Source organism: Gordionus sp. m RMFG-2023, chromosome 5 (assembly GCF_954871325.1).
Source record: "Gordionus sp. m RMFG-2023 chromosome 5, tfGorSpeb1-WG-v2, whole genome shotgun sequence".
NCBI lineage: Eukaryota > Metazoa > Nematomorpha > Gordioida > Chordodea > Parachordodidae > Gordionus > Gordionus sp. m RMFG-2023.
Window position 1 is genome coordinate 24,553,802 of NC_088779.1, and position 25,566 is coordinate 24,579,367.

A 25,566-nucleotide genomic window follows, 5' to 3' on the forward strand; every position below is an offset into this window, starting at 1 on the left:
ACTTTTATATTTTAACAAAACTACTTTATTCAAAATAATGTATTGTAAAAGGAAATATATATTGTGTTATATTCCTATAAATGTTTTTATAATAATTGTGATATTTCTCTATATAAAAGTAAAAAAAAATATACCTAATGTAAAAGAAAAAGTAATTATTATAAATTCATATGTTTATAATCTAATATATCTCAAAGCCAAAAATTATATCTATAAATCACGTTCTTAATTTAAATAAAAGAGAATACGAACATATTCAACCCTTTATTTGGAAAAAAAGATTTAAAGGTCTCATTTTCTTTAGAATAAAATATTTAAAATTTTTTAGGCCCAAAAAACACTAAACAGAAAGCAGTTAGAGATGCTCTTTTACATGCCTGGAAGGGTTATAAGTTGTATTCATGGAAATATGATGAATTAAAGCCAATATCAAAAGCAGGCTCCAACTGGTTTGGTATGGGAATTAGTTTGATTGATTCTTTAGACACATTTATTATAATGGGATTATATGATGGTATCAATTAATTTTAAAACTTTAAATTTTGTTATTATAGAATTTGAGGGAGCTAAATATGAAATACAAAATTTAAATTTTACTGAAAATAATAGATATATAAATTTATTTGAAATTACTATCAGACTACTAGGAGGCTTACTTAGTTCATACCATTTATCTAATCACAGATATAATTCATTATTAGATAAAGCAGTAACCATTTTGTTTTAATTCAATTTTATTGATAATGTAATTTTTTATCTATCAATTTTAATATATCTAATGTAATAATAATTATTCTTTTTTTGGAATGTTCATTTTGATTTGTTGCATTTCCCTTAAACATATCTGAACTTATATCATTAACAAACCTTTTAGCTAACTTACAATATCTCAGCTGCCTATATCACTTCCTCCTTCATTCTGGTACCACCACTTCTGGAGCCTATGATAAATTTTTATGATTCAGAATAACTCTAATATCTCATAACTGATCCACATGATTTTATAACCTTCTTTTGGAAATCATATCTAAAAAATGAATAAAAATATCTTCTTTCTTTAATTACCTTCTCTTTCTAACCTTTAATATTCTTGATATTTAGCAGCGATTGTGAAATTTTATATTTTTCTCTAATAATGCAACTCACAATTTTGATGCTGTCTTATATTTGTCTTTTCTATATCATGTTCTCTATCCAGTCTTATTCAATTTGAATTAGCAGGAGATATTCTGGTATAATTATGTTTTCCTATTTCATAGGTCACTAAAACTTGCATCAAAGCCTCTTCCAGATAAGAAATCTACTTTCACGCTACATAATATTGACTTAAAGTTTGTATACACTCGGCTAATCTTTTTGTTTAGAGATGATATGGGGGTGACTATATGACTTACATTGTTTGGTTTAATTCACAGTAACAAAGGGATTCTCCAGATACAAACTGTATTCTATTATTTGACATAATATGTTTAAGTATAAACCTAGCAAACCATTTTTTACAAATTTTGATCATTGCCTCAGCTCAAGTATTCTGCATCAGGTCAACTTTTAACCATTTGGAATAAATCCAATCAAATTATTTAATCTTTAGATTCAACTGACCCTGCCAAATCAATATGAATTTCCTGTCAATTTCTTTACCTACAGTCTAAAAATAGTGAAATACTTCTTGAATTTCAGGTCTGTCTATTTCTCTGGCATCCTGCATATCTTTTAATATAATTTATTATATCATACTCACCTGGGCCACTAGCAATGATCTAAAAAGGTTTCATCACATTTTCACCAGGGTGCCACATTGAATTTTCTAACTCTACATTCATTAATTTAATTGGTATCACCAATCTCCCATGCAGATAATTTTTTGTTGATTGTAAAAACTATCAATTTCTTTATTTTTCTGACGATTAAAACTTTTCCAACTTCTGAATATGTTGTTTTTTTTTAATTCAAAGTCCTGCATTGGCTTTTTTGTAAACTACTTTCTTACACATGCATATTTCCAAATTTATCCTCCGAGTCTATAAAGTATGTTGTAAATCTCGATCATCTTCCATGTAAAATTCAGCAATCATCTTATTACTTACATGCATATATTTTTTGTTTGGTATCAAACTGTTATCATTTATCTAACCCAGATTAGGAATTTAAAAAATTTTTAGCCTAATTTTAAATTTTTTTATATTAATATTATAACATATTATTTTTATCATTAAATAATCATAAAATATTTTATAAACAAAATGGTAGTAAATCAAATTGGCGATGGCAACAGTGTCATGACTGGGAATGAATCTGAATTTTTTACAAAGTACCTTTACACACTTAATCCAAAAATTATACTTTGGCATTGTTTACATCACCTTTTAGAATTAGCGGTGTCCGATACAATTAAAAATGCTAAAGGCGTTAATCATTTTTAAGTCTTTGGCATAATTTATAGTTTATATAGCCACTTTAACAAAAATTAAGAGGCGTTAGATCAAATAGATTTTAAATTGGGCATTCAGTTGTCGAAGATTGAAAGAAGGGTATCTAGCTCTCTTCATACTGTTATTTGGTGTAACTATGAGCATTTTTCAAAATTTTTTCAACATTGCAAAATTGAGTGGGTAGTCCACCAGATCCTAGAATTAGCCTGAAATTATGTTAAGATATTATGATGTACAAGTCAATTATTTTTTTATCATTTCTAGTCAAAAATTTGCTTTAAGCTGGTAGTTACAAATGGAAAAATGGAATTAGTTTTAAATTTTTTTTATTAAATCTTTGATTCCATGGTGAATTTTCCATTTCGCTTTTATGCATAATATTCTGTTTGATTTATCCAATCTTTCTTTAAGGTTTCAGACAAATACAATCAGTTTACCTAACACTGAAGATCAAATATAGTAAACGATTCCATTTTTTATAATTATAGTATTCTATTTACATAAAAACCCCAACATATTTATAAATTTTATTATAGCCAATATAAGGTTTCTATCATATTGAAAACAATATATTGCTCTCCTGCAAAATAACAAAAATGGAAATCTAATAATCTAATTCTTTGACGATAATTTATAACGGAGAACATATGAAAATATCTCAAGAAGCTAAAGGAAAACAGACGGCATTCTTATCAACGAAAATTAATTCGTTACTGTTGTGTTTTGACGAAACCCCGTTGGGGTTTTATGTTAATATATATTTACTTTTATTTTTTTTATATACAACTTTACTACATTTATGAAATTTTCTTCACTTAAAAATATCTTTTATAATAATATTTCTTTCAAAGCCTCCCCACATTGTTTGTCATATTTTGCCCCCTTCGTCCATCATCATTCTTTACTTTTTTTTATATGATATTTCAAATTATAAAACTTTGTTATTATATTTTATTCACTTGAAACTGGTCCTAACCAGTTTTTAGGATGGCCAATAAGTATGAAATCTTTATAAAAATACTTTGATAGATTTCTTTTTTGTCAATAAATTTTTAGCATATAAGAAGAGTAAAATATGTAATCGGGATCATTAATTAATTATGATTTTGTTTTTTTTGCCGAATTGAATTGTACTTAATTCTCGGTTGTTGGATCACGGCTAACTGTTTAATTAAGTCTCATTTTTCTACATAAACTCCAGTTTTGCACAATGACCAAGATGCCCGCCAAATCGTCACATTCATTATGGCGTGTAATAATATGAATTTGTTTCCAACTGAAGCTCTATGTGGATTTTATAATAAATGGAATGAGGGAATATATAGATCATATTAATGAAAGTAATATGTCCCCTTGATTTGAAAGAGTTTTAAAATTGTATTAACTCAGTTCCATGTGTATTGTTGATTGTGAGCACTGTTTTCATCTTATAAATGTCATTATGACAGATTTGCTTGAATTACGTCATTTTTTTATATAACTTTAAATTGCTATTTTATATAATATATATAATGTGTTTTATATGAAAAGCGTTCATATAAACTATTTAAAAATAAATACAAATTTTCGAAAAAAAATATCTCAAATTCTTGGGAAAACAAAATTTTGCTCATCTTCGCGTGCCCCTTACTATTTTTTAGATTGGAGTAATAGCGTGTCCCCGCTGCTAATTTTAAGACTATAACATTGGATTATAATGCATTTTTGATTGAAGCAGCAACCATTATGTTTGTATTTGTATTCATATTATTTTTTTTAGAAAGAATTAGGTGATGGTTTGATTCTTGCATTCACTCAAAGTCCATCAGGAATACCATTTTCTGATGTTAACTTAAAGACAAAAGTGGCTTCATCAGTGGGTTCTTTAGAGAGCACAACTTCAGAAGTAGCAACTCTTCAATTAGAATTTGCCGATTTATCAAGAACTACTCAAAATCTTTTATATATGGTATATGATTATCCCTATAATGATTATGGCCCAACTCAGGGGGTAGCTCTTACAACAGCTGTTTTATTTAAATTTCTATTCGTTGACCTGTCAGATTTGACATATTAAAAAAAATGATTTTTCCTATATCTTTCAAACCTTTAATTAATCCTAATATATCTCTTTTAATCTTTAATCCGGTTCTTTACCTTACTTGCTTAATTTGAATATAGTATTTCATGTAATAAAAAGATTAGTTGAATGTTCCGTTGAGCTATTTTTCTCGGTCTCTATTTTCACGAAAAAATTTGACTTATTAATTTTACATTAAAAATTAAAATGTCTTTTAATATTAATTAAACTTGTGGTCGACGTTTATTATAATATTATTTTGGGTATCAGATACTGGTATTAGTTAAACTTAAAGGTTTTGGTCAATATCCCATACCAAAGTATTGATATTGATTAAAGTTGTTAAAGGATATTTTCCAAATGTTTCTAAATAAAAGACCTACAATAAGTTGACCTAGAGACCTACAAAAAACTTTATGGGAGAAAACCCCACTTAATAGTACTTTCCTCCACATATGAAACTTTTGGATTCGCCTGTGCCCCTATATCTGTAAAAATTTGACTTTCCCCTAAACATATGGGTGTCTATTATGCCTCTGTCTGCATTAACACTTAGCTCATATTTAATTTGGAATAAATTAAGCCAAAAATTTAATCCAACCCCATATCTAATAAACCACTCACTTTATACCAGAAATTTTAAGCATTAGGGTGAATAAAAATTTGAGGATTTTTTATCTATTCGGTAAATATTTTTTTTACAATACACTGAATACACCCCATACAGCTAGAGGTCTTTAAAACAATAGCTCACTCATTATGGGGTTTAGTTTATCTTAAATTCAATTTTGTAAAAGGTATCATGTTTCACTTATAGAAAGTTGCTTTTATTACCTAAAACAAAAAGTAGTCTGAACAATAAAATAATGATATTTCAAAATATGCCAATTTAAGTCTGAGATATAGCATAGGGAACATAGTTCTTCTATAGTGGTTATCCATAAAAATTGGGAAGCCAATTTAGATATTGTTAAATTGGGCTAGACAGCCATTTTCTAATCGATATTTTTAAGGAAGTTGGTTTTTTAGAAAAGTGGATAAGAAAAGGTTTTTTACTTGTGAGGGAAGTCCATTATGGGATTAACAATATTCAATTATAGTGTATAAGTAGTCCACCAGGTATTTATTCTAGTTATTAACTTAATGATCTAATTTATAATTAATAGCATTCTCACCTCATAAATTGTTATTTCTATTATACAGAACTACTCTGACAACGTGTTCCGCTTATTACATAAGATCGTATCTTCTCCACGTTCAAAATTCAGCCCCATTAGAGGCCTGGTTCCGATTTTCATATCCCCTTATACGGGCTTCCTGAACGAAGGGGCTAAAATTAGCTTAGGAGCTAGAGGAGACTCGTACTATGAATACTTGATAAAAAGATGCGTACAAGAGTGTCATGCCATTGGTCTGTGCAAAGTTTCCAGGTTCTTAAGCAAAAAGGACACAAAAAGCCATGTTTTGGGAATGCCCCGAAATCTTTCGGAGCAAGATGTCTTTCGTAATCCATCATTTTATGACTTTGCCTCGAAAGAAGAAAGTCATACGAGTAATTACGACTTTGTGTTTAACTTGCTTTCCGATTACCTGATAGCCGTGGAATCGATGCATAAAAATTTGGTCAAAAAGGTGACCTACACTCTCGATAAATCGTCAGACAATGTCATTGCTAACGATGCTGAAGCGCGCGAATATCTTTACGTTAACGAACTGGAAGGTACAAGATTAGAACCTAAAATGGTAATTATATTTTATAAATTAAATTTTTAGCAGGTTTATTACATTTTTCTTCTTATATTAATATTATTCAGGGACCATGGACCGTTATAAACCTTTATAAATATCTGAACCGATACCGAACCAATGCAATTATTTTTTGAAGGAGTAAAAAGAACTTTTATTAAAAAAAGTTAAACCGGTTTCAGCAAAAATAAAAAAAATAATTTTACATTTTATTACATTCTTTTCCTGGTGGTGTATTACATATTTTACCATATCTGTGTCTATTTATAATTATTAAATGTAAAATATTTGTTTAATATCCATAGAAGTATGTGTTAATTTTTCACTATGACTTAAATTGATCCACAATCTTTTAACTGCTTCATATAGTATTAGAGCATTCCTATTTCCTATATTTTATGCAAATTATCTATATAACCAATTTTTGATTTAGTTGTATTTAGTTAATCCATAAAATCATCAGTTTTTATATATTGGAAATCAAAGAAATTTGAATATCCAAAATTATATAAACTTGCTCTTATAGTACTTGCACAAGTTTCTGTTAAAAGGGCTTTTTTGGGGCTATGTGCCACACACAATGAACAAATATGAATCCACTTATATTTATTACTTATATGTTCAAATAATATATTTGGAAATGAGTTATGATTCTTATATATTTTTTTGATATATTATTCACAGATACTTATAATAAAAATAAATTAATTTCATCTATTTTATAAATAAACAATACAATATTATTAACTTAATATGATGGCAAAAATTTTAATAAATAATATTTATAATTAAAGTCATTATACAATGGTGTTGCTTCAATAAAAAAATTTTTAATTTTAATAAACCTTTACAATTAGCTGAACCGAACCCGAAACTTTATAAATTTTTTCTTAAGAACCGTAACCATGATAATTTTATGCATACTGAACCGTAACCAAACGGGACTGTTATAAATAAAAACTCGGGTCCCTGATATTATTACCACCAATTATTTCCTCTTTGCAAACCTTCATAATTTTTTTTAGTCTTTCTACCTGCATTCTACAGGATCATCTAGTGTGTTTCTTACCCGCTACGCTCGCATACGGGCTGATCCATTACACTCAATTGATATCCTTATTTCCCCAATTCAATAACTCCTTAAATCTCACGATTGGCGATGTATACTGGAACACCTCCCTTCATTTAGAATTGGCTATTGAGCTCACAAATACTTGTTACGCTATGTACGAATTCATGCCAACTGGCCTTGCTCCTGAAATAGTACACTTTGAAAGCGCTTCCCCCAATTTCATTAAAAGAGGTCCCTTTTACGTTAAAGTATGTATACATTGTATACGTTTTTTTTTGATATAACAGGAAACTTAGATTTAAAGTGAGTTCTTTTAATTTCTCTCCACGTTATATTACATCGCTATTTTATTTAGTATAGAATTTTCTTTCCATATTTATTTTCTAATTTAAATATAGAAATTATTTTGTCAATGAGTAGGAGGGGGTGGTAGACCATAAACATGACGGCTTACTAAGTATATTAAAAAGTTAAATTATATTTTTTTTGTTTTCAAATTTTTTTAATACTACAATTCCTTAGGAAAATTTAATCAATCAATTATTGCCAATTTTTTAACATCACAATCTTTTTAAATATAATTTATCTATATTTTGTTTGGAATTATTCATAATCCCAAATCATTTTTATAACACGTTCATTAAAAAGTAATTAAAAGTTTCAGTAAGATCATATTCGAAGCATTTTTTATATTTTTTACATCCTTTACTGCTTACTAATTTTTTCTATTATACTATAAACAATTTATATAGTATTCTGATACTCATAATTTATTGAGGCCAGAGACCATTGAAAGCTTGTGGTATATGTATGAGTTGACCCAAAATCCAATATACCAGGTAAATATTATTTTTTAAAAAAAATTTTAAATTGGGTTTCAAATCATTTTTCATTATTAGTACACTATATAATCATTATTCTTATAAAACAATAATCCTTAAGGAATGGGGTTGGCGGATATTTCTCTCTTTCGAAAAATACACCAAAATACCTAGCGGTGGTTATAGCAGTATTAACAACGTCATGGATACCGATATACCAGATTTTAATAGTCAGTTTACTTCAGGGCGATTCAATGAACGCTTACATATATACTACAAAGATAAAATGGAGTCATTTTTTATGTCTGAAACACTCAAATATTTTTACTTGCTTTTTCACGATGATCAAAATGGCACGCTCAGTGAAAGCTTGATTCCTCTGGATAGATATGTATTTAATACTGAGGCACATCCTTTACCTTTGGGTGGAAGCCTTTAAAATTTAAAATAAAACATAAAATATTTTACTTATTGAAATAATCAAATTCGCGTATATTTTTTTTAACTTTATTTTATATTTATTTATATATCATAAATTATCCACATTAAATGTTGCAATTTTTTTAAAATAATTTTATATAAGAAATTTGTTTTTGTATTACTCAACATGATTGAATATTATATAAACATTTAAGTGTTTTAAAATATTTTGCTATGCTATTCTATTTTTTTTAAAAATAATAATATAATTTTTCAAGAAGAAAATCTGAAATTAATTTCTAAAATATTTCAACCATACAAACTCAAAAATCGTTGTTTTATTTTGAATAAAATTTTACGCAAATCCCATTTTTTTTGTTAATACCTGGCCTCGTCCAGTTAACCTAGATAAAAAAAATTATTACCCAATAATTGCATTAATCGAGCAATAGCAAACCAGCTAATATTAATCTGACAGATTACGATCATAGCCATCTTTAACCTCTATTTTGAGAAGATAGATTAGAGGGGGGGGAACATTTGTAGGATGAATTCTTAAATATTTTACATTCTAATTTAATAAAAGTACTAGATTGGCGATTTATTAATTAAAATTTTATATAAAGAGGAGTCCGCACAGTAACGTCATTTTGTGGTTTACATTTCTACTAATTGTTTTGATTATCATTATATGAATGCAAATATCCATTAATCGACGTCCAAACCGCAAAATAGCGCTACAGTCATTTTTAAATGTATTTAATGATTTAATAGCCAATCTTGTAGTGTATATATTAGCGGCATTAATCATTTTTTAAGCGTGTTTTTTTTAAATTTAAAAATCTGATGTTACTGGAAATGTATTCCAGCATATTAGGAATTCCTATCTAATGAATTTTAGATAATTTTATCGTTAACTTTTGAGTCATTTATAATTTATATAAAAAAATCTATATTCATAGGGAAAGTATCCCAAACATGATTGAATGCTTTTTCGGTAAAATCAAATTTTTAAATTTAAAAAAACGCGCCCAAAAAATGCATTAAAGTTGAAAAATAATATATTGCCAGGAAAAACTCATTGCCGCTAACATATTCATAGTTAAACAATGGTTTCTTTATTTTAAACAAACTTTATTTAAAACAATCTTCAAAAACATTTAAACTAAATATCTTATAAGTTTATAGAATATTTAATAATATGAATTGTAGATAAAAAAAATGTTACGATCTTTTTCATTTACAGTAAAAAGGGGGATTTTTTACATAAGCAAGATGCCCACCATTCACTTCAATTTTATCCACTTCAAATTTGATTCAGCATTACGATGCAGTCTACATTATTAATATCATGGCACCAGATGTTGAAAAAATATAAAATGCTCTTATTAAAAGATATTTTTTTAATACTTAATTAAATTTTATTAAAATTCGAATCAAAATGCCATAATAATAGTAATTTACCAAAAACAAGCTAATTTTTAAAAAAAAAATTTGACATTGTATGTCATACGTCATAAAGCGCATACGCCCTCTAAACGTTGTAGGTACAACAGAGCTACGCTAGGTATTTCTCATTTCCATCTAATTGGATTAAATAAAATTTGGGAAAAAGATAAGAAGCCCTTTACACGTTTGTGGGCAAGCCGTACGTACTTGTACGCACAATAGTCCAAGGACTATTGTTTAAACGTCTGTGGGCTGGTCTGAAAAGGGAGGACCAGTGTAAACAGCCCACACCCAAACCTACAGCCCTATAGAAATTAGAGTAAAAGGGACATGAGGAGGCTTTCTAGATAAAATTAGCATTTATAAGGTTTATGTACAAAATATGAGTAAATAAGAAGTGAAACATGTGCTCATGTTGCGGGTATCTGGGTTATTGAGGAGGGGAGAGAGTAATTGTAAAGGAGGGGATATTATTTCAGATAATTGGACTTAATCCTAAGGAGTTTATTTATGGATTTTTATTTAATTTGGTAAATTGTTTCCAATTTAGGTTCAGGTCTGCTACGTCTTTTAGAACTCGATGAAGCCAAAGTGTCTTGTATTTGCTATATGATTTCCTTTTGCAGGTGAAAAGCCATGTGAGGGCGTCATGGGCCAGGTTGGAATTTAGATGTCTTAGTATATGAGCCAGAAATTGGATGCGTTTTTTCTTTAGTAGAGTGTGAATGGGAGTATGTTTAGATTTTTTCCATAAGTTTTCATTGGAAATTAATCTTGGGTAAAACACCCCATTTATGATCCTTAAACATTTGTTGATAAATGTTTGGCATCTCCTATTGTCGGCTTTAATAATCTCCCATGTCTCGCAACCATAGAGCAAAATTGGTATTACTATAGAATTGAATATCCTAAGTCTAGTATTGACAGATATTTCTCTGGTCTTCCATAGTTTAAAGTATTTATAAAAGGTTGTTCTGGCCTTTTGTATTCTCAACTTTAGTTCATCTTTACATCCTCCTCTATTATCTAGAGTGATTCCTAGATACTTCACTTTCGTGACTACCTTGATAACATCTGATACAATTACAATATTTTCGAAAGGGGGAGTGTGTTTTGCTGGGAGGATCATAGTCTTATTAAAATTTATCTCCAGCCCAACTCTTTGACTTGTAGATTTTAGTAGTAGAATAAGGTTTCGGGTTTCTTCTAGGTTTTTAGTAATAATCACTACATCATCTGCATAGGATATGATTCTGTTTTTTAAATGATATCTGTTATCCTGGGGTGAGTTTAGTTCTAGTAGATCTGCAGCATCTAGGGTATCCTTCAATATTTTGTTCATTACAATGTTAAACAGGATAGGAGAGAGAACACAGCCCTGTTTAACTCCTTTCTTTATTCTAAACGGTGGGGAGGTTATATTATTAAGTCTACATGTGGTTTGCAGATTATTGTAATGGTTCCTCAGAATCCTAATTATGTTTCCGTCCACTCCAACTTCTGATAAGATTCGCCAAAGAGCATTATGATTGACATTGTCGAAGGCACGTTTAGAATCGATAAAGGTGAAAAGGAATGGTAGTTTATATCTATCGCATTTTTGAATGATGATTTTGAGGGTAAGAAAAGGCTCCATAATATTTTTACCAGGACGATACGCACAAATATATTTAGCAAAGAGGTTATGCGATGATCGTAGAATACGGGTCTTGAGTAGGACCATAAAAATCTTGGACGCCGTCGATGTAAGTGCAATAGCCCTGTAGTCACGAAAATTCGTAGGGTTTGAGATCTTGGGGAAGTTGCAAAGAGTGGAGAGATTCCAATCTTTAGGAGTCATCCCCGAAGACCATATTTTGTTGAAGATAATGAGCAAAAATCGTAGTATGGTGTCTAGTGAAGCTTTAAGTTGTTCTCCTGTAATGTTATCTGGCCCGGGAGCTTTGCGGTTTTTTAGTTTCTTTAGAGCAGTGGTAATTTCATTAAGTGTAAATTGGGAGGTAGATTAGTATATTGTTCACATGTCAACCTCACGGGTTTCCTGGATTCGAAGATGTTCATGTGGTAATCTGTCCAGAGTGCCATTTGATCTTCCTGGTCGAATATAACTTTATTATTATCTAGCCGGATGGATGGTAACTCTCTAAAAATTTTTGATTTACAAAAATACTTGAGTTTGTTATAGGCGTCAAAGCGTCTGTTTCCTCGCATGTCTACATCAATCTCATATGCTTTCCTAGCAGTAAAGATTCTTCTGTCGCTTCTTAGAGATCTTTGAATGATTTTCCAAAGTTCCCTATCAAAGCAGTTACTAGAGCGAAGCTCCTCAATTTTTTGTAGGGTATTTGTGGATATCCATTCATTCCTTGCCAAGGAATTGTTAGTTACTAAGACTTTGCTTGTTGCTTCATGAATGTCACCTTTAAACAGCATCCAGCATTCTTCCAAAGTATTAAATTGGGATATATTTACAAACCTAGTTACCTTTTCTCGAAGTTTCTGGTCAAAAAGATCTCTAATTTCGGGCATTTGGAGGTTCCTAATACTTTGTCTTCTAAGACCGTTTGTTGGTTGGTGTAGGGTGTAACTGGGTCCTGCTGAGACTCTCCATAGGTTCCTAATCCATATCTTGGCCTTGATCATTCTATGGTCTGATATGTTAATACTCCTCATGGCTACTACGTCCTTAAACCACCAATGAACATTCGATATGAAAAAGTCAATTTGTGATCTGTAACCCCTCTTTTAAAGGTAAAGGTGTCCACCTCCCTATGAGAGAAAAAGGTATTTTCAATTGTAAGGTTTTTACTACTACATAGATCCAGTATTTTCCTGCTATCCTCGCAATTTGGCTGAACAATAGACGACGCATTACCGATGATCCCCCTTCTTATATAGCTTCCTCCAAACCAATTCTAGTGTTTAGATCACCCATCAAAATAATGTTGTATCTTTTGGGTAAGGTATTGATAATATTTTATAGGTCATCAAGAAAATGTAATCTATCTCTTCTGTTCGGAGGTGCATATATATTCATCAGAATAGTTGGTCTGAAATTGGTGTTAACGTATAAAAGCCCACATCTTTCCGAGATAGGTACAAATTTAACAATATAATTATATATTTTTTTGTTTATCAGGAAGCCAACACCAGACCAGCTGTTAAGAGTAGTGCCTGAACCATACAATATGAAATGGTTAAACGTGGCATAGGTGTTTCCCTGACTATGGGTTTCCTGTAATGTAATTATATCAATTTTCTCATCTGTCATCATTTTTAGCTTAAACATGGCATTAATAAAATTGTTTGATTTTTGTTTAGGATAATTAAATATTTTAGTATTACAAAAAGGATAATATCATTTTATTTCTTTTCATCATCTGGTGTACCCTTCATTTTTATATAATATGCCGGACCTCAATCCTTAATATTAGAGACATTTTAGGCTCTAAATAAAATAATAAGAATAACAATATATGGCCCGATAAAATGCAAGTTAATAAATATATATCGTCGCTCTAGATTTAGGTTATTCTATATACACTTTTTGTCAAAAATGACTATGTTACATATATTGAACAAGAATAAATACTATAGAATAAATTGTGTGTGATTGTATTTCATAATTAAGGAGGAATGATATGATAGTCTTTATTGATTATATTATTAGAATATTGACGTTGATGTAATGTCTTTTTATTTTATAACATGGTTATACAAAAGAAAACAAGTGGTCTTTTTATTTAATAATATGGTTATACAAAAGAAAACAAGTGGTCTTTTTCATTTAATAATATGGTTATACAAAAGAAAACAAGTGGTATTAGAAAATAAAAATATATATCAATATATATATGTTTAATCGCCTTGAGATGTATTTATATACATGTTAATTTCATTGAATAAAAAGATAATATGAACATATTTAAATATACAATTACAATAAATTGAATAAGCGAAATATTTAAGAAGTATTTAAATATACAATGAATTACAACAAATTAAGCGAACATGCAACAACATATATCAATTTTTTATTATTAACTTCTATTTACATTTTGATGTATGTGTGATATAATTTTATTAACACTGCGAGCGCTGTAACACTATAAAATGATTGTTTTAATTAAATTAATATATATATAAAGGAGGAGAAATAATAAAAGATACTTCTCACCAATATAACATACATAAAAATCATCCATACTAAGCTGTAATTATTTATAATTCTATCTATTAATCGCTATGGTTTGTGTTACGCGGCTAAATTTTACTTAATATAATTTTTTTATTTAGAATGATGTTAAGTCGTTCACTGCACAACTATTTTGAATTGTAATAAAATAAAAATTTCCACCAGAAGATCCCATGGAATTAAAAAATATAAATATTAAAACAACAATATATTTTATTTATAACTAGATTTTCTTAAATCCTTTCGTATTTATATGTTAAAAAGAAGGTGTGATGACAAATTACGAACAATGCTTTACATTTTATTTATTATAAATTTAATTATTCAAGGCAGTAGCGTCCCTACGAGGGGTGGGGACGCATAGGGGCCAGACCCCCCCCCCCCCTAAAAATTTGAAGAGCACTCTGAAAATTGTTTTTACCGTCATTTTAAAAATGTTATCTAAAAAATAAATATTGAGATTATAGAGGCTAGTGACGCCCTTGATTAAAAAAATTAATAAAACTAGATCTTCGCACTGGCCCTGCATTCGTCTAGGCATCTTAGGACCTAAAATTCATAATTGGTGGCGAATCATAAATAGTGGTAAATCATAAATAGTGGCGAATAATTAAAATTGTGAATAAAGTGATTTCAAACATACAAACTGGAATAGGATTAGACCTAATTATTTTTAAATTTAATCAAATATCAAGTGGATAAAGTGATTTCAAACTTCAAACATACAAACTTGTATAATAGGTTTAGAACTAATTATTTATAAATTTAATCAAATATTATAAGGTTTGATAATGGATCTTCTCAAAAGATCGAATCATGATCTTTTCAAAATATATGGATGCAAATTCTTTTTCCTTTATGAAGCATATTTTTCACTGGTACATTTTTACTAAAATTAGGATTGTTTATGTGATAAAATCCTGAAAAAAATTATACCCTATGCCTGTCAACTAAAACAAATTCTCTCCAATAGGCGTTGCTGTGCTATTCATATTACCTTCATTTTTCCAGTAACATCCATATGATATATAGCATTAGACATAATATACAAATTTGCTAAATATCGACCATTATATTAAAATATAATAAGATAAGAACCATTTTTATTTTAAGATGTATGACTAGAATTATTTTGTCGTATTCAATATTCTATATATCATGTCCGCCGCACACAATCACTTTCTTAACTTCAGAAAAACTCGGAACCTTCCTGTATTCGAACTCAGATCTATGCGGTAAATGACATGTCCAATCAATGACTAGACCACAATAAGCTATTTGAAACACATGATATTTTTTTTATCTATATCACATAAGATACCTAATTTTTATATAAATATATATGTTTTTATTAACTTTAAAAAATATATTTTATATAAAAATTTATTCAACATTTTGTTTATAAGTTTTTTCAGAAATTTTTTTCATACATTTAATTTTCAAGAATATAAATACGATTATTTTATAATCTTTTCTCTAATAAGATTTTTTATTAATTCTTTTCTATCATAAAAATTAAAAATTTTATTTACTATAAAAAAATTCATAAAGTGCTGTAAACGTTACTTCAAAATAAACGCGTTACTCATTCGTCAAAAAAAACAAGAGCTCGTTACCGTTACTCGTTAACTTGTGAAAAAAGGAACTCATATAAAACTGGCTATTCAGAAATTAATGTGTTACTAGTTATTTGAAATATTAAATAATATATATATAATTTCCTATATATATAATATAAATAAATTTATGCAAAAATATTATATTATAAGATATATATTTTTATAATAATTTTTATTTATTTTTAACAGCAATTTGTTTTCAAAATTTTGATCAAATAAACAAGAGAGTGCTCAACACATCTTTCGTTGGGCTAAAAACACGTTCAACTGTTGCAAATGAAGGGAGGGCTCTATTATATTTAATAAATAATAATTTTAATAAGGGGGATTTATTAAAAATTAATGAATAATTTCTATTTGGGAAAAGGCTTAATATCTTCTTGATTTAGATCCTCATCAAATTTTTTTTATCATTATCAGAAAATAATCTGGTATGTGTGTTATTTTTTAAAGGAATCAAAGTATGCTTTTTCTTTGTAAAGATATTTTATCAAACGGGAAATAAGTTGAAACTTTCTATTTTCGCGGACCTATAAATATCAAAGGCTAATATAATTTATACAGTGGGTTAATTATTGCTGATTTTATATATTCATCTTTATAGATTAGTTCAAATCTATCGAAAATACAGATAATCAAAATATAAATTACAAACAATATTTAAACAGCATACCTTTTATCTATGTCTTATATGATTGCATTAATAAGTAGGTTACAAAACTTGAAATTATTTAAAGAAATTTTTTAAATGTTTTAATAGTATAATAGTTATCGTGTGAGTGAGATATTACATATGTTCTAAAATCAAAAAAGACGTAGCAATCTATTCCAATAAAATTGAAGTGACAGTGCTTCATTTACGGGAAGCATAGTATGAGATACCTCGCCAGTCATTGTAAAATTAAAATCGTTTATTTTTATAAAATTTTATCTTGTTTACATTCTTTTATATATAAAAAAGATCGTTGGTTTTTTTTATATAAATTAATATATTTTAATAAATCAAGATGTTATTTTATTTTGAAAAATAGTTACCGACTTTGTATTTATATAAACTAAATAAAAAATAATAGACAGATAAAGAAGTCAATTCAAAATCCCGGCCGAAGGCCCGCAAATTTTTTTTTTAGCAATTTTTATATTTCTCCCGCATAATACCGAATTTCTCCTGCAATTTGAAAAATTTGACCTGGCAACCCTTTTCAGAAGACAGCGTCTACATGAGCAGGAGGGGTAGGAACAGTTTGAATCCTATTTTTTGAGGGTGGTAGGGGATAGGCTGCTTTAATGGGAGTAGGATAAATTTTTTTGGGGGTTATCTATTAAATTTCGAGATGAAATAGAACAAAATTTATTGCTGTAAATTATACTTTTATTATAGAATTATTATAATAAAATTCATCGACCAATTGCAAACAATCATACACATTGTTTTCCAAATAAATCTTTCTGCTATCCTTTTAAATGTAATTTAAAAGGTTTAGATATTTCAGCAAGCTCATAATGCCATAATAATTAATTCATTATAAATAATGGAGGTTTTGATTGAATTTATTATCTAAAAAATAAATTCTTTATATTCACAAAATATCGATAGTTGGTAGTAAAGATAGATTAATTTTAGTCATCATAGATAAATTCTCTGAAAAGAGTATCAATCAATTAAAAAGGTGAAAACAATAATAGACCAACACCGCCGCCGAAGACAGTGGAATTTTTTAGGGGGGTAGGCAAAGGTTTTTGAAAGGGGTTTGCATCCAGTGAAAATCCTGTCATGTAGACGCTGTCAGGAGAGATCGAATTGATAAAATAAACATTATTAGTCTTAAGAATTGCGATCCTCTGCCTAAAGTAAAAGCCTGCCCGAGGTTCTTTGGAATTTTTCCTGATTAGGCGGCCAACGTCTTTAAAAAACGTTTAGCGAAATCACCATATATTGTAAAAGTGGAGCAGATAATTGGTACGAATATGTATTAGAAAAATCAACGCTGTATTTGGTGATCTTAAATTTTTTGAGCTCTGTTCAGAGCATCCTTGTTGAAATTGGAAGGGGAGTTCGTGTCCAATCAAGAAAAATTCCATATTGGATCCTTGTGACCATGGAATTCGTGTAACTCCATCAACACTCCACCAGAAGGTTCCAATGAGGTAGAAAAACCAGCTGATCTAAGTACAAGAGATATGATTTGTTGCATCTCGAGTGCCAAATTTTTTTTACCGTAGTAGAAATAATATTAGTTTTTTTTTAACTTAAAGCTTATACTTATTAATAAATAAATATTCGAATCGAAATATACTCAATAAAATATATTAACATTGTTAAGCCTTCCCTTAATAAAAAAAACTTTTATTTAAATACGGCACGAGTATTTTTTTTATCTCCATCTTAATGCTCGAAGGTTTTTAAGCATGAGGCTACTCTCACTGTGCACATATGTAATTTTCAGCCTTCCAAAAGTTGATGGATAAAATCTTCATATAATTTTAACCTTTAAAACTTTATCCAGTTGAATAGGCATGAGAAAAATCAATATCTGTTATTTTAAAACAACAAAAGGGAATAAGATTGTAGAAAAATGACGACTGACAACATTTCTATATGTTTCAAATAAATGACAATGGCACATCAAAATTACTTGATTATTTGATTGATGTTTACCACCTGTTCGAGATTTATTTTATAATTTCGAATTTTACAATTTCATGGGTCTTATTTTTACGAAATTTAAAGTATATTTGAAGAGGTTTAAGGTATATTAAAACTAAAAAAAGACACTATTTCATTATTTACTATTTAGCATAAATCCTCTATTGAAATATTGGAAAATATTGATAAGGTAATATTTTATATAATATATAATGATACATTTGATATAGGATATAAAGGAACTAAATGAAATACGTGATTTTAACATGTTAAAATTTAAAAAATATTATTTAAAAATTCTGTTTTTTGCTTCGCTTATCATGATAATTGGTTTAATTAGTTTTTATCTATACTTACCATCTAAATGGGAAGCAAGATTATATTTTAGTTGCATATTATTTTCAATTCCATTTGTGTATGTTTTTATAGCCATAAATTATACAACAATTTCTCTTTTTAAGGGTTTGGGTTCTAAAAAATGTTTTGAAATTATATTATGAAAAATGTAAAGCAAATTCAGGTTTTTCTACATTATTTATATTATAATTAATTGTATAAATATAATGTAGATATTAAGATAAAACAACTTCTCAAACAAAAGAATGATATACTAAATAATGTAAAAGAAACAGAAACATACAAAAATGCCATAGAAATTTTGAATAAATTTGATCAACACATAATAACCAATAAACAAGAAAATAGTTTACTTAATATAGACAATGGTAAAAATTTTATAATTAAAATCATCACTAATATATATTTAGATAATTTAAAATTAAGGAATAAAATCAAATCATCAAATTTAGAAGAAATAGAAAGTAATAAATAGTATAATATTATATTCAATTGAAACCTTATTTAGATCATAATTCAAGATTAAGGAACAATTCCCACAAATCTATATCAAGTAACCTAGAAGAAATAGAAAGTAACAACTATATAATATACTAGTATCTTTATCCTATATTATTACATTTAGATAAAAATGTAAGATTAAGGAACAATGCCAACAAATCTATATCAAATGTTATTGAAGAAATAGAAAGTAATAGCAACTATATAATAAGTCTACTTAGTGGGTAAGTTTATTTTCTAAAAAGCCACAATAGTAAATGAGGTAGGGGGATTCGCTATATTATGTATGGCAATATTACGATTACAAAATGAAAATAAATCTCACAGCATTTACTGAAGGAACATGTTTTTTTAATTATAATTTTAAAATTAAAGATTCTTCTTCTAAACTCAAAAGTAAAGGAGATTTGACTGGTGTTTCATTTAATATTTCATAATCATCTGTGGTTTTATTAGTTGGTCATAAACCTTTTCCCTGAAACACATAATTAGTAGGTGTCTGCAATGGATAGATTTTTAACCCACTCATTTAACATGGGTGGGTTAGTTATTATAAATACAGTCAGGAAAGTGGGTGGATAAAATTTTTTTTTTAAAAATTAGGCTTCCATTTTTGATATAGTGATGTTCAACATAGAATTTCAACAGATAGGCAGATAAAGGTGTGACTGAGGAGAGTGCTATATACCCAATGATGTCACAATATATTTGAATTTAAAGGTACTGGTTTGATTTGAATATGTGTGTGCATGTATTTTGAAGATCAATTTTTTTGAATTCATATTTCAATCTGGAAGTATATTAGCTATTCCAACAACTCTGAACAAGCCTTTAGCACTGATGGAAGATTTCTTGAAAAAAGAGAACTTGTTTGAATCCAGAAAACAGATGCATTATTATTTTTACATAATTATAAATAATAATTGAACTAAAAATTAACTTATGATTTGTTATAAATATTTTATCATATTTTGGATTTGATGGGAGTAATTTAAATTTATCACCTATATCTTTTATTATACTAGGAATTAATTCATATACTTATTTTATATACTATTTATTCTAATTATAAAACAATATTATATGGAATAGAATGATAAAAAATGTTTTATAAAAATTTATTTTTTTGGTTGAATAGTTGCGGTGACATGTTGCTTATAGTAAACACGTTATCTTTAAGCATTGCATTATTTAACGCTGTGTTATGACAGCAGATTGAGTTTTAAAAACTAATTCAAGATAAAGCTAAAATAAATTTAATTATTTTATATAATATTTAAGAAAAATCATATGACACAATGCATGAATTTAACATGTTTACTAAAAATAAGACCTTAGATGAGTGGGCGATTTTTTTTATTAATTTTTTTTCAAAACCAAGAATATTTAAAACAGGGGGCCAATCTATGGGTTAAGAATCTACCTTTGGACCTCTAATAACTAGTCCATGTAATTCATGATTATATTTTTGGCTAACTGCTCGATTCTTTCATTTAATTTAATATTATTAGAAGGTTCCAAATAATCTCTTATGATCTATCATCATATATGAATATCCACAAATACGCCTGAAATTAATCAATAAATCAAAATTTTTATAGATAATATAACGATTTAAAAATTATAATTTGATTTTTTTTTAAAGGGTTCATAAATTATTCATTGAGGGCTGAATATATAGGCAGGGGTTGTATCAATAATTTAAGGGTTAATTTCTACTCATTACCACCCACCTCCTTCACATTTATCAAAAACTTTCACAGGTTTCTAGAAATTACATTTTCATTAATACAACATCAGGACAATATAATGTCAAAATTAGCAAATTTTTGTTGTTTTAATTAAAATTTGAGAATGTTTGTTTTATTATTTAAAAAGATTTCTTATAATATTTTATATCTTAAAATTAATTAAATTTATTGTAAAAATTTGGTAACACTTTAATGCATAAACTTGATAATTTATGCATGTAATAAATAATGAATCACAAATAATGCATAAATATAATTGGTATAAAATTTTTTATTAATTTGTAAAATAATATCTAGCTATTTGGTATTGTAAATAATACCTTTAAAAATTTTTTATTTAAATTTTAAAAAATCGGAGTATATTGAATATATTAAAATCAATGATTTAAATGCACTCTTCTTTTTTAAAAAATATATCCCATTTTTATCATTAATAGTAAATGATTCGACGGCCATTTTAGAGATTTACACTAAAAGTCAATGTTCATTATAATTCTCATTTTTGAGTTGATCATTATAAAGAGTTGATCATTTTTGGAGGTATCACTATACCACGATCCAAAATATATTCCTCGTATAATCTTTATAACAAAAATAGTTTAACCCCCCCCCCCCCCACACATTCAGAAAAGATAATAAGTTTTTTACTTATGGTGCAATATCTACTCAGTGGGTATCTAATACAATATAATATTTTTATTTGCATAGAAACTCCAATGGTTAATGGCAGAGATCATAATATCCTACGGTATGTTCAGAATAATTCCGCGAGCGATGTTCAACCTAAAACTCCACGCCCAATTTTACCGGCATCAGTTGTCATTTCAAAAAGATTAGCCTTCGATAAAGATGCAAGATTAAAATTCCAAAACTCGAAAAGTTACGCTGATAAGTTATTGGAATACATCATCGGAGATGGGAATCCTACTTATAGATATGCCTTGATATGTTCCGAATGTTTTTGTCATAATGGAATGGCCATGAAAGAAGAGTATGAATTCTTAGGTTATTATTATTTTTTGTTTTAATTATACTTTTAAATGTAAATAATGTTTTGATTTATTGAAATTCTTGTTAGAACCAATTCCTGGAAATTTTAAAAATGTTTTCCGGTTATCATAAGTTTTTTAAAAGAGTGATCCCGGTCCATAACTTCTAGATTTGTGGTATCCAAATTCTGATAGTTGTCTCTTTTTTAATCAGAACTGTGAAATTTTCTTTAAAATGGTAACTTATATGCTAAGACTAATTTGCCAAATTCTTAAAATGAATGAAATACATTTGCCTATTCCTCCACGCTTCTTCTTTTCCGTTTTATGGCGATTTCCAGGTTTACCCGGATAGGCCAGTTTCCCTAATTTTTCTTTTCCATTTTTGACGGTCCTGAGCATCAATATTTGTAAGATTCATGCTTCTCATATCCGCCGCTATCACATTTGTCCGTCATCTTGGGTCTTCCTCTAGGTCTTGATCCTCCTACTTCCATAATTGTGAATTTCTAGTCATCTTTTGTCATACGTTCCACATGCCCAAACCATCTTAGTCTATTTCGTCGCATTACCATTCCCATCAATTCTATACCCAATCTTGCTCGCAATTCCTTGCTAGTTTTTCTCTCTCTCCGAGATACCCCACACATCCATCTTATCATCCTCATCTCTGTTCTTTCTAATTTGGCTTCGTGAGTCGCTTTCATTGCCCATGTTTCGCCACCATAAACTAAACAACTCCTCACACAGCTTACGTAAACTTTCCCCTTTAACTTCAGAGGGACTTTTTTATTTGTAAGAATAGATGACATCTCTCTAAATTTCTTCCAAGTTTGTCTGGTCCTTGCAACAACGGCAGAATCTACACTACCATCTGCGTTTAGCATATCACCTAAATAACAAAACTTATCCACTTTTTTTAGGGTTAACCCATTGCCAATATCCAGACCACCATTTTCTAGGTTATCATTATTATGTATCCCTTTCATGTTCTACAAATAAAGGTCATTCTTCCTAACATCAAACTTCCTTTTTTTCCCGCTACTAAGTACCCATTTCTGGCATCGGGTGCATTGGATACAACTCCTTTCCCACATACACCACAAGGCCACTTACCGGATTCCTCCATCTTTAGATTTTCCTTATCAATAATCACCTTTGTCTTTGATGCATTCATTTTTAGGCCCTTTGCTTCCATAGTCATTTTCCATTAGCTAATTTTATCCCTCAATTCTTCCTCACTGTTTGCCATTAATACAAGGTCATCTGCATATAATAGCTCCCAGGGAAGTCCTTCACGCATTTCTTTAGCCACCACATCCATTACTAAGATAAATAATAATGGACTCAGCACGGATCCTTGATGAAGTCCTACCTTCACCTCATAGCTGTCACTATCACCATAATCCGTCCGTACTGCTGTTTGTGATCCAACTTACATTAACATCACTGCGATAACCAACCATTCCACCACACCTGATTTTCTCAAGGCCCATCTAGTAACCTCACGCGGCAACCTATCAAATGCTTTCTCCAAATCAACAAACGCATAATAGAGTTTCTTTTACTTCGCAAGATACTTCTCCTGCATTTGTCTCACCACAAAAATTGCATCTGTCGTGCCTTTTCTCGATGTAAAACCAAACTGCATTTCATCAATTTTAAGTTGTTCCCTTATCCGCTTCTCTAACACTCTCTCAAATACTTTCATTGCATGTTCCAAGAGTTTAATAGCTCTGTAAGACCTGCAATCTAAAGGATCACCTTTCCCCTTGTATATTGGGATAACTTCTTCTCCAGTCCTCGGGAATAGTTCCTTCTGTTACAATTTGATTGGCTAAATTCATTAACCATTCAATCCCTAAATCATCAGAACCTTTGAACATCTCTGATACCATCATCGTTAAACCCGATGCCTTTCCTTTTTTCATCTTTTTCACTGCTCTCTTTATCTCGTCTTTGCCAAATTTACATTTTGGACCTTCTATCTTTGCACAACTAACATTATTTCCCATTCATTTTCTTTATTCAAAAGTCCTTTCATGTAAATCTTCCAGGTGTTCTTAATACCACTACTATCAATCACCATTTTTCCTTCCATATTTTTCAACACCCATCACATCCTGCCTCTTTTTTGACATCTGTTCGAACCATATTTCGAATTCCATCAGCGCATTCCATTTCTTTAGCAAACTCATGTCTTTTTTCTTCTTGAGCCATCGCTATTAATTTCTTAGCATTTCTTTTAGCCATCTTGTAAATATCGTTATCACTATTTTCTTTGCTATTATACCATACTTTGAAACACTCATAGCTTCCTCCCTAATCGCCAATGTCATATTGAATTGACGTCTAGCATTCTCCTCCTTCAATTTCCAAACCTTCAGCCTTGGCACAAACTTTCTTTTAGTGACCCTGGCACCTTTAAGAGTGAGATCTCCTACAACTAGTCGATGCTGATTTATACATTCCTCTCCCGGTATCACTTTCACATTTTTTACTATACATCGATCACATCTCCTTAATAACAAGTAATCCACTGCACTTTTAGTACTACCCGACTTATAATTCATCAGCTTCTCTGATTCTTTCTTAAACATTGTATTACAGATAATCATATCCGTAGCATCACTAAAATCTAAAATCCTCTCTCCTTCCAAATTTCTCATGCCGTAACTGAACCCTCCATGTACTCTTTCATAACCCTCACTACTCGCTCCCACATGTCCATTCAGATAACCAGCCAGGATAATCCTCTCTTCATTTGCCAGTTTCGATGTCACCCCCAATAGACTGTCCCAAAATATATCTTTCTCTTCTTCACTTCTTCCAATCTGAGGAACATATGCGGAGATAATATTATATAGCTTTCTACCAAAAAACATCTTGATAGCCATTATCTGGTTATCTAGCCTTCTTACTTCGACTACTTTGTCTAACAATTTCTCCGCAACCAATACCCCAACTACTTTTCACTAGTCTTGCCAATCATTCTGGTCCCATTTCCTTTTCAACTATCTCCTGTATGCAGCTCACATCTATATACCTTCTGTTCAATACATAGACGACTTCTCTCGCTCTTCCCGTCATACTCCCAACATTCCATGTCGCGACCCTAACTCGATCCCCCGTAAACTGGTTTCTCCACTCGTCCATGCTTTGTTTTAACTATAGGGAAATTTTGTAGCGAGGTTATTACAATCGGATGCCCTTCCTGACATCAACCTCTTTAAGTGGTTACACCCCGTCGACGAGACGGTAATTTTATTCTAGACCCAGATCATAGAGAATCTTTTAGACCTCCATTAGCCGCCAAAAGACGTTGCCACGATGAGGCTGAAGGTAGGATTTTGGTAGAGCTATTCCTCCACGAATAAAATAAAGAAAAACAATCAAGGATTAGTTTTAAATTTTACATACTTTTTATATTTATAGCGTTCAAATGTGCGTACTGTAGTCATTTTAACCACGCAAAAAAGAATAAACCAAAGGTCCAACTTACACCAGA

The 25,566-nt window shown here is 29.3% G+C and overlaps 3 protein-coding genes across 5 annotated transcripts; 2 read left to right on the top strand and 1 right to left on the bottom strand.

The window, feature by feature from the left end:
- The first annotated feature begins 144 nt into the window (after nucleotides 1-144).
- Nucleotides 145-8,680, top strand: LOC135929412 (uncharacterized). 3 transcript variants are annotated; one of them, XM_065465976.1, is made up of 8 exons: nucleotides 145-288; nucleotides 329-514; nucleotides 555-709; nucleotides 4,192-4,380; nucleotides 5,695-6,234; nucleotides 7,285-7,557; nucleotides 8,062-8,148; nucleotides 8,252-8,680. In XM_065465976.1, exons 2-8 carry the CDS (start codon nucleotides 457-459, stop codon nucleotides 8,567-8,569), a joined length of 1,620 nt encoding a protein of 539 aa, XP_065322048.1. In that variant the 5' UTR covers nucleotides 145-288; nucleotides 329-456; the 3' UTR covers nucleotides 8,570-8,680. The 3 variants fall into 3 exon arrangements, with proteins under 3 accessions (XP_065322048.1, XP_065322049.1, XP_065322050.1); XM_065465977.1 differs by lacking the exon at nucleotides 555-709 and having other exon boundaries at nucleotides 4,196-4,380; XM_065465978.1 differs by lacking the exons at nucleotides 145-288; nucleotides 555-709 and having other exon boundaries at nucleotides 393-514.
- Nucleotides 8,681-13,192: 4,512 nt separating this feature from the next.
- LOC135930281 (endoplasmic reticulum junction formation protein lunapark-B-like) lies at nucleotides 13,193-23,422 on the top strand. Its single transcript, XM_065467062.1, has 7 exons — nucleotides 13,193-13,229; nucleotides 19,030-19,185; nucleotides 19,228-19,281; nucleotides 19,326-19,391; nucleotides 19,443-19,508; nucleotides 21,778-22,060; nucleotides 23,320-23,422. The coding sequence occupies exons 1-7, from the start codon at nucleotides 13,193-13,195 to the stop codon at nucleotides 23,420-23,422; spliced, it is 765 nt and encodes a 254-aa protein (XP_065323134.1).
- A 742-nt stretch (nucleotides 23,423-24,164) lies between these two features.
- LOC135930282 (craniofacial development protein 2-like) lies at nucleotides 24,165-24,955 on the bottom strand. The gene is made up of 2 exons (XM_065467063.1): nucleotides 24,365-24,955; nucleotides 24,165-24,311 (listed from the first exon to the last, which is right to left on the bottom strand). Exons 1-2 carry the CDS (start codon nucleotides 24,953-24,955, stop codon nucleotides 24,165-24,167), a joined length of 738 nt encoding a protein of 245 aa, XP_065323135.1.
- Nucleotides 24,956-25,566: the final 611 nt, after the last annotated feature.

Excerpts from the sequence above, each read along its gene's own strand:
- LOC135929412 (XM_065465976.1), top strand. The coding sequence starts at position 457 with ATGGGAATTAGTTTGATTGATTCTTTAGACACATTTATTATAATGGGA. Across the intron at positions 7,558-8,061 it reads GAGGTCCCTTTTACGTTAAA|TATTCTGATACTCATAATTT; the intron begins GTATGTATACAT and ends CAATTTATATAG. Across the intron at positions 8,149-8,251 it reads CCCAAAATCCAATATACCAG|GAATGGGGTTGGCGGATATT; the intron begins GTAAATATTATT and ends ATAATCCTTAAG.
- LOC135930281 (XM_065467062.1), top strand. The coding sequence starts at position 13,193 with ATGGTTAAACGTGGCATAGGTGTTTCCCTGACTATGG. Across the intron at positions 19,186-19,227 it reads TTTACTTAATATAGACAATG|ATAATTTAAAATTAAGGAAT; the intron begins GTAAAAATTTTA and ends ATATATATTTAG. Across the intron at positions 19,282-19,325 it reads AAATTTAGAAGAAATAGAAA|ATCATAATTCAAGATTAAGG; the intron begins GTAATAAATAGT and ends AACCTTATTTAG.
- LOC135930282 (XM_065467063.1), bottom strand. The coding sequence starts at position 24,955 with ATGGCTATCAAGATGTTTTTTGGTAGAAAGCTATATAATATTATCTCC. Across the intron at positions 24,312-24,364 it reads TTAGGGAGGAAGCTATGAGT|ATGGCTAAAAGAAATGCTAA; the intron begins GTTTCAAAGTAT and ends GATATTTACAAG.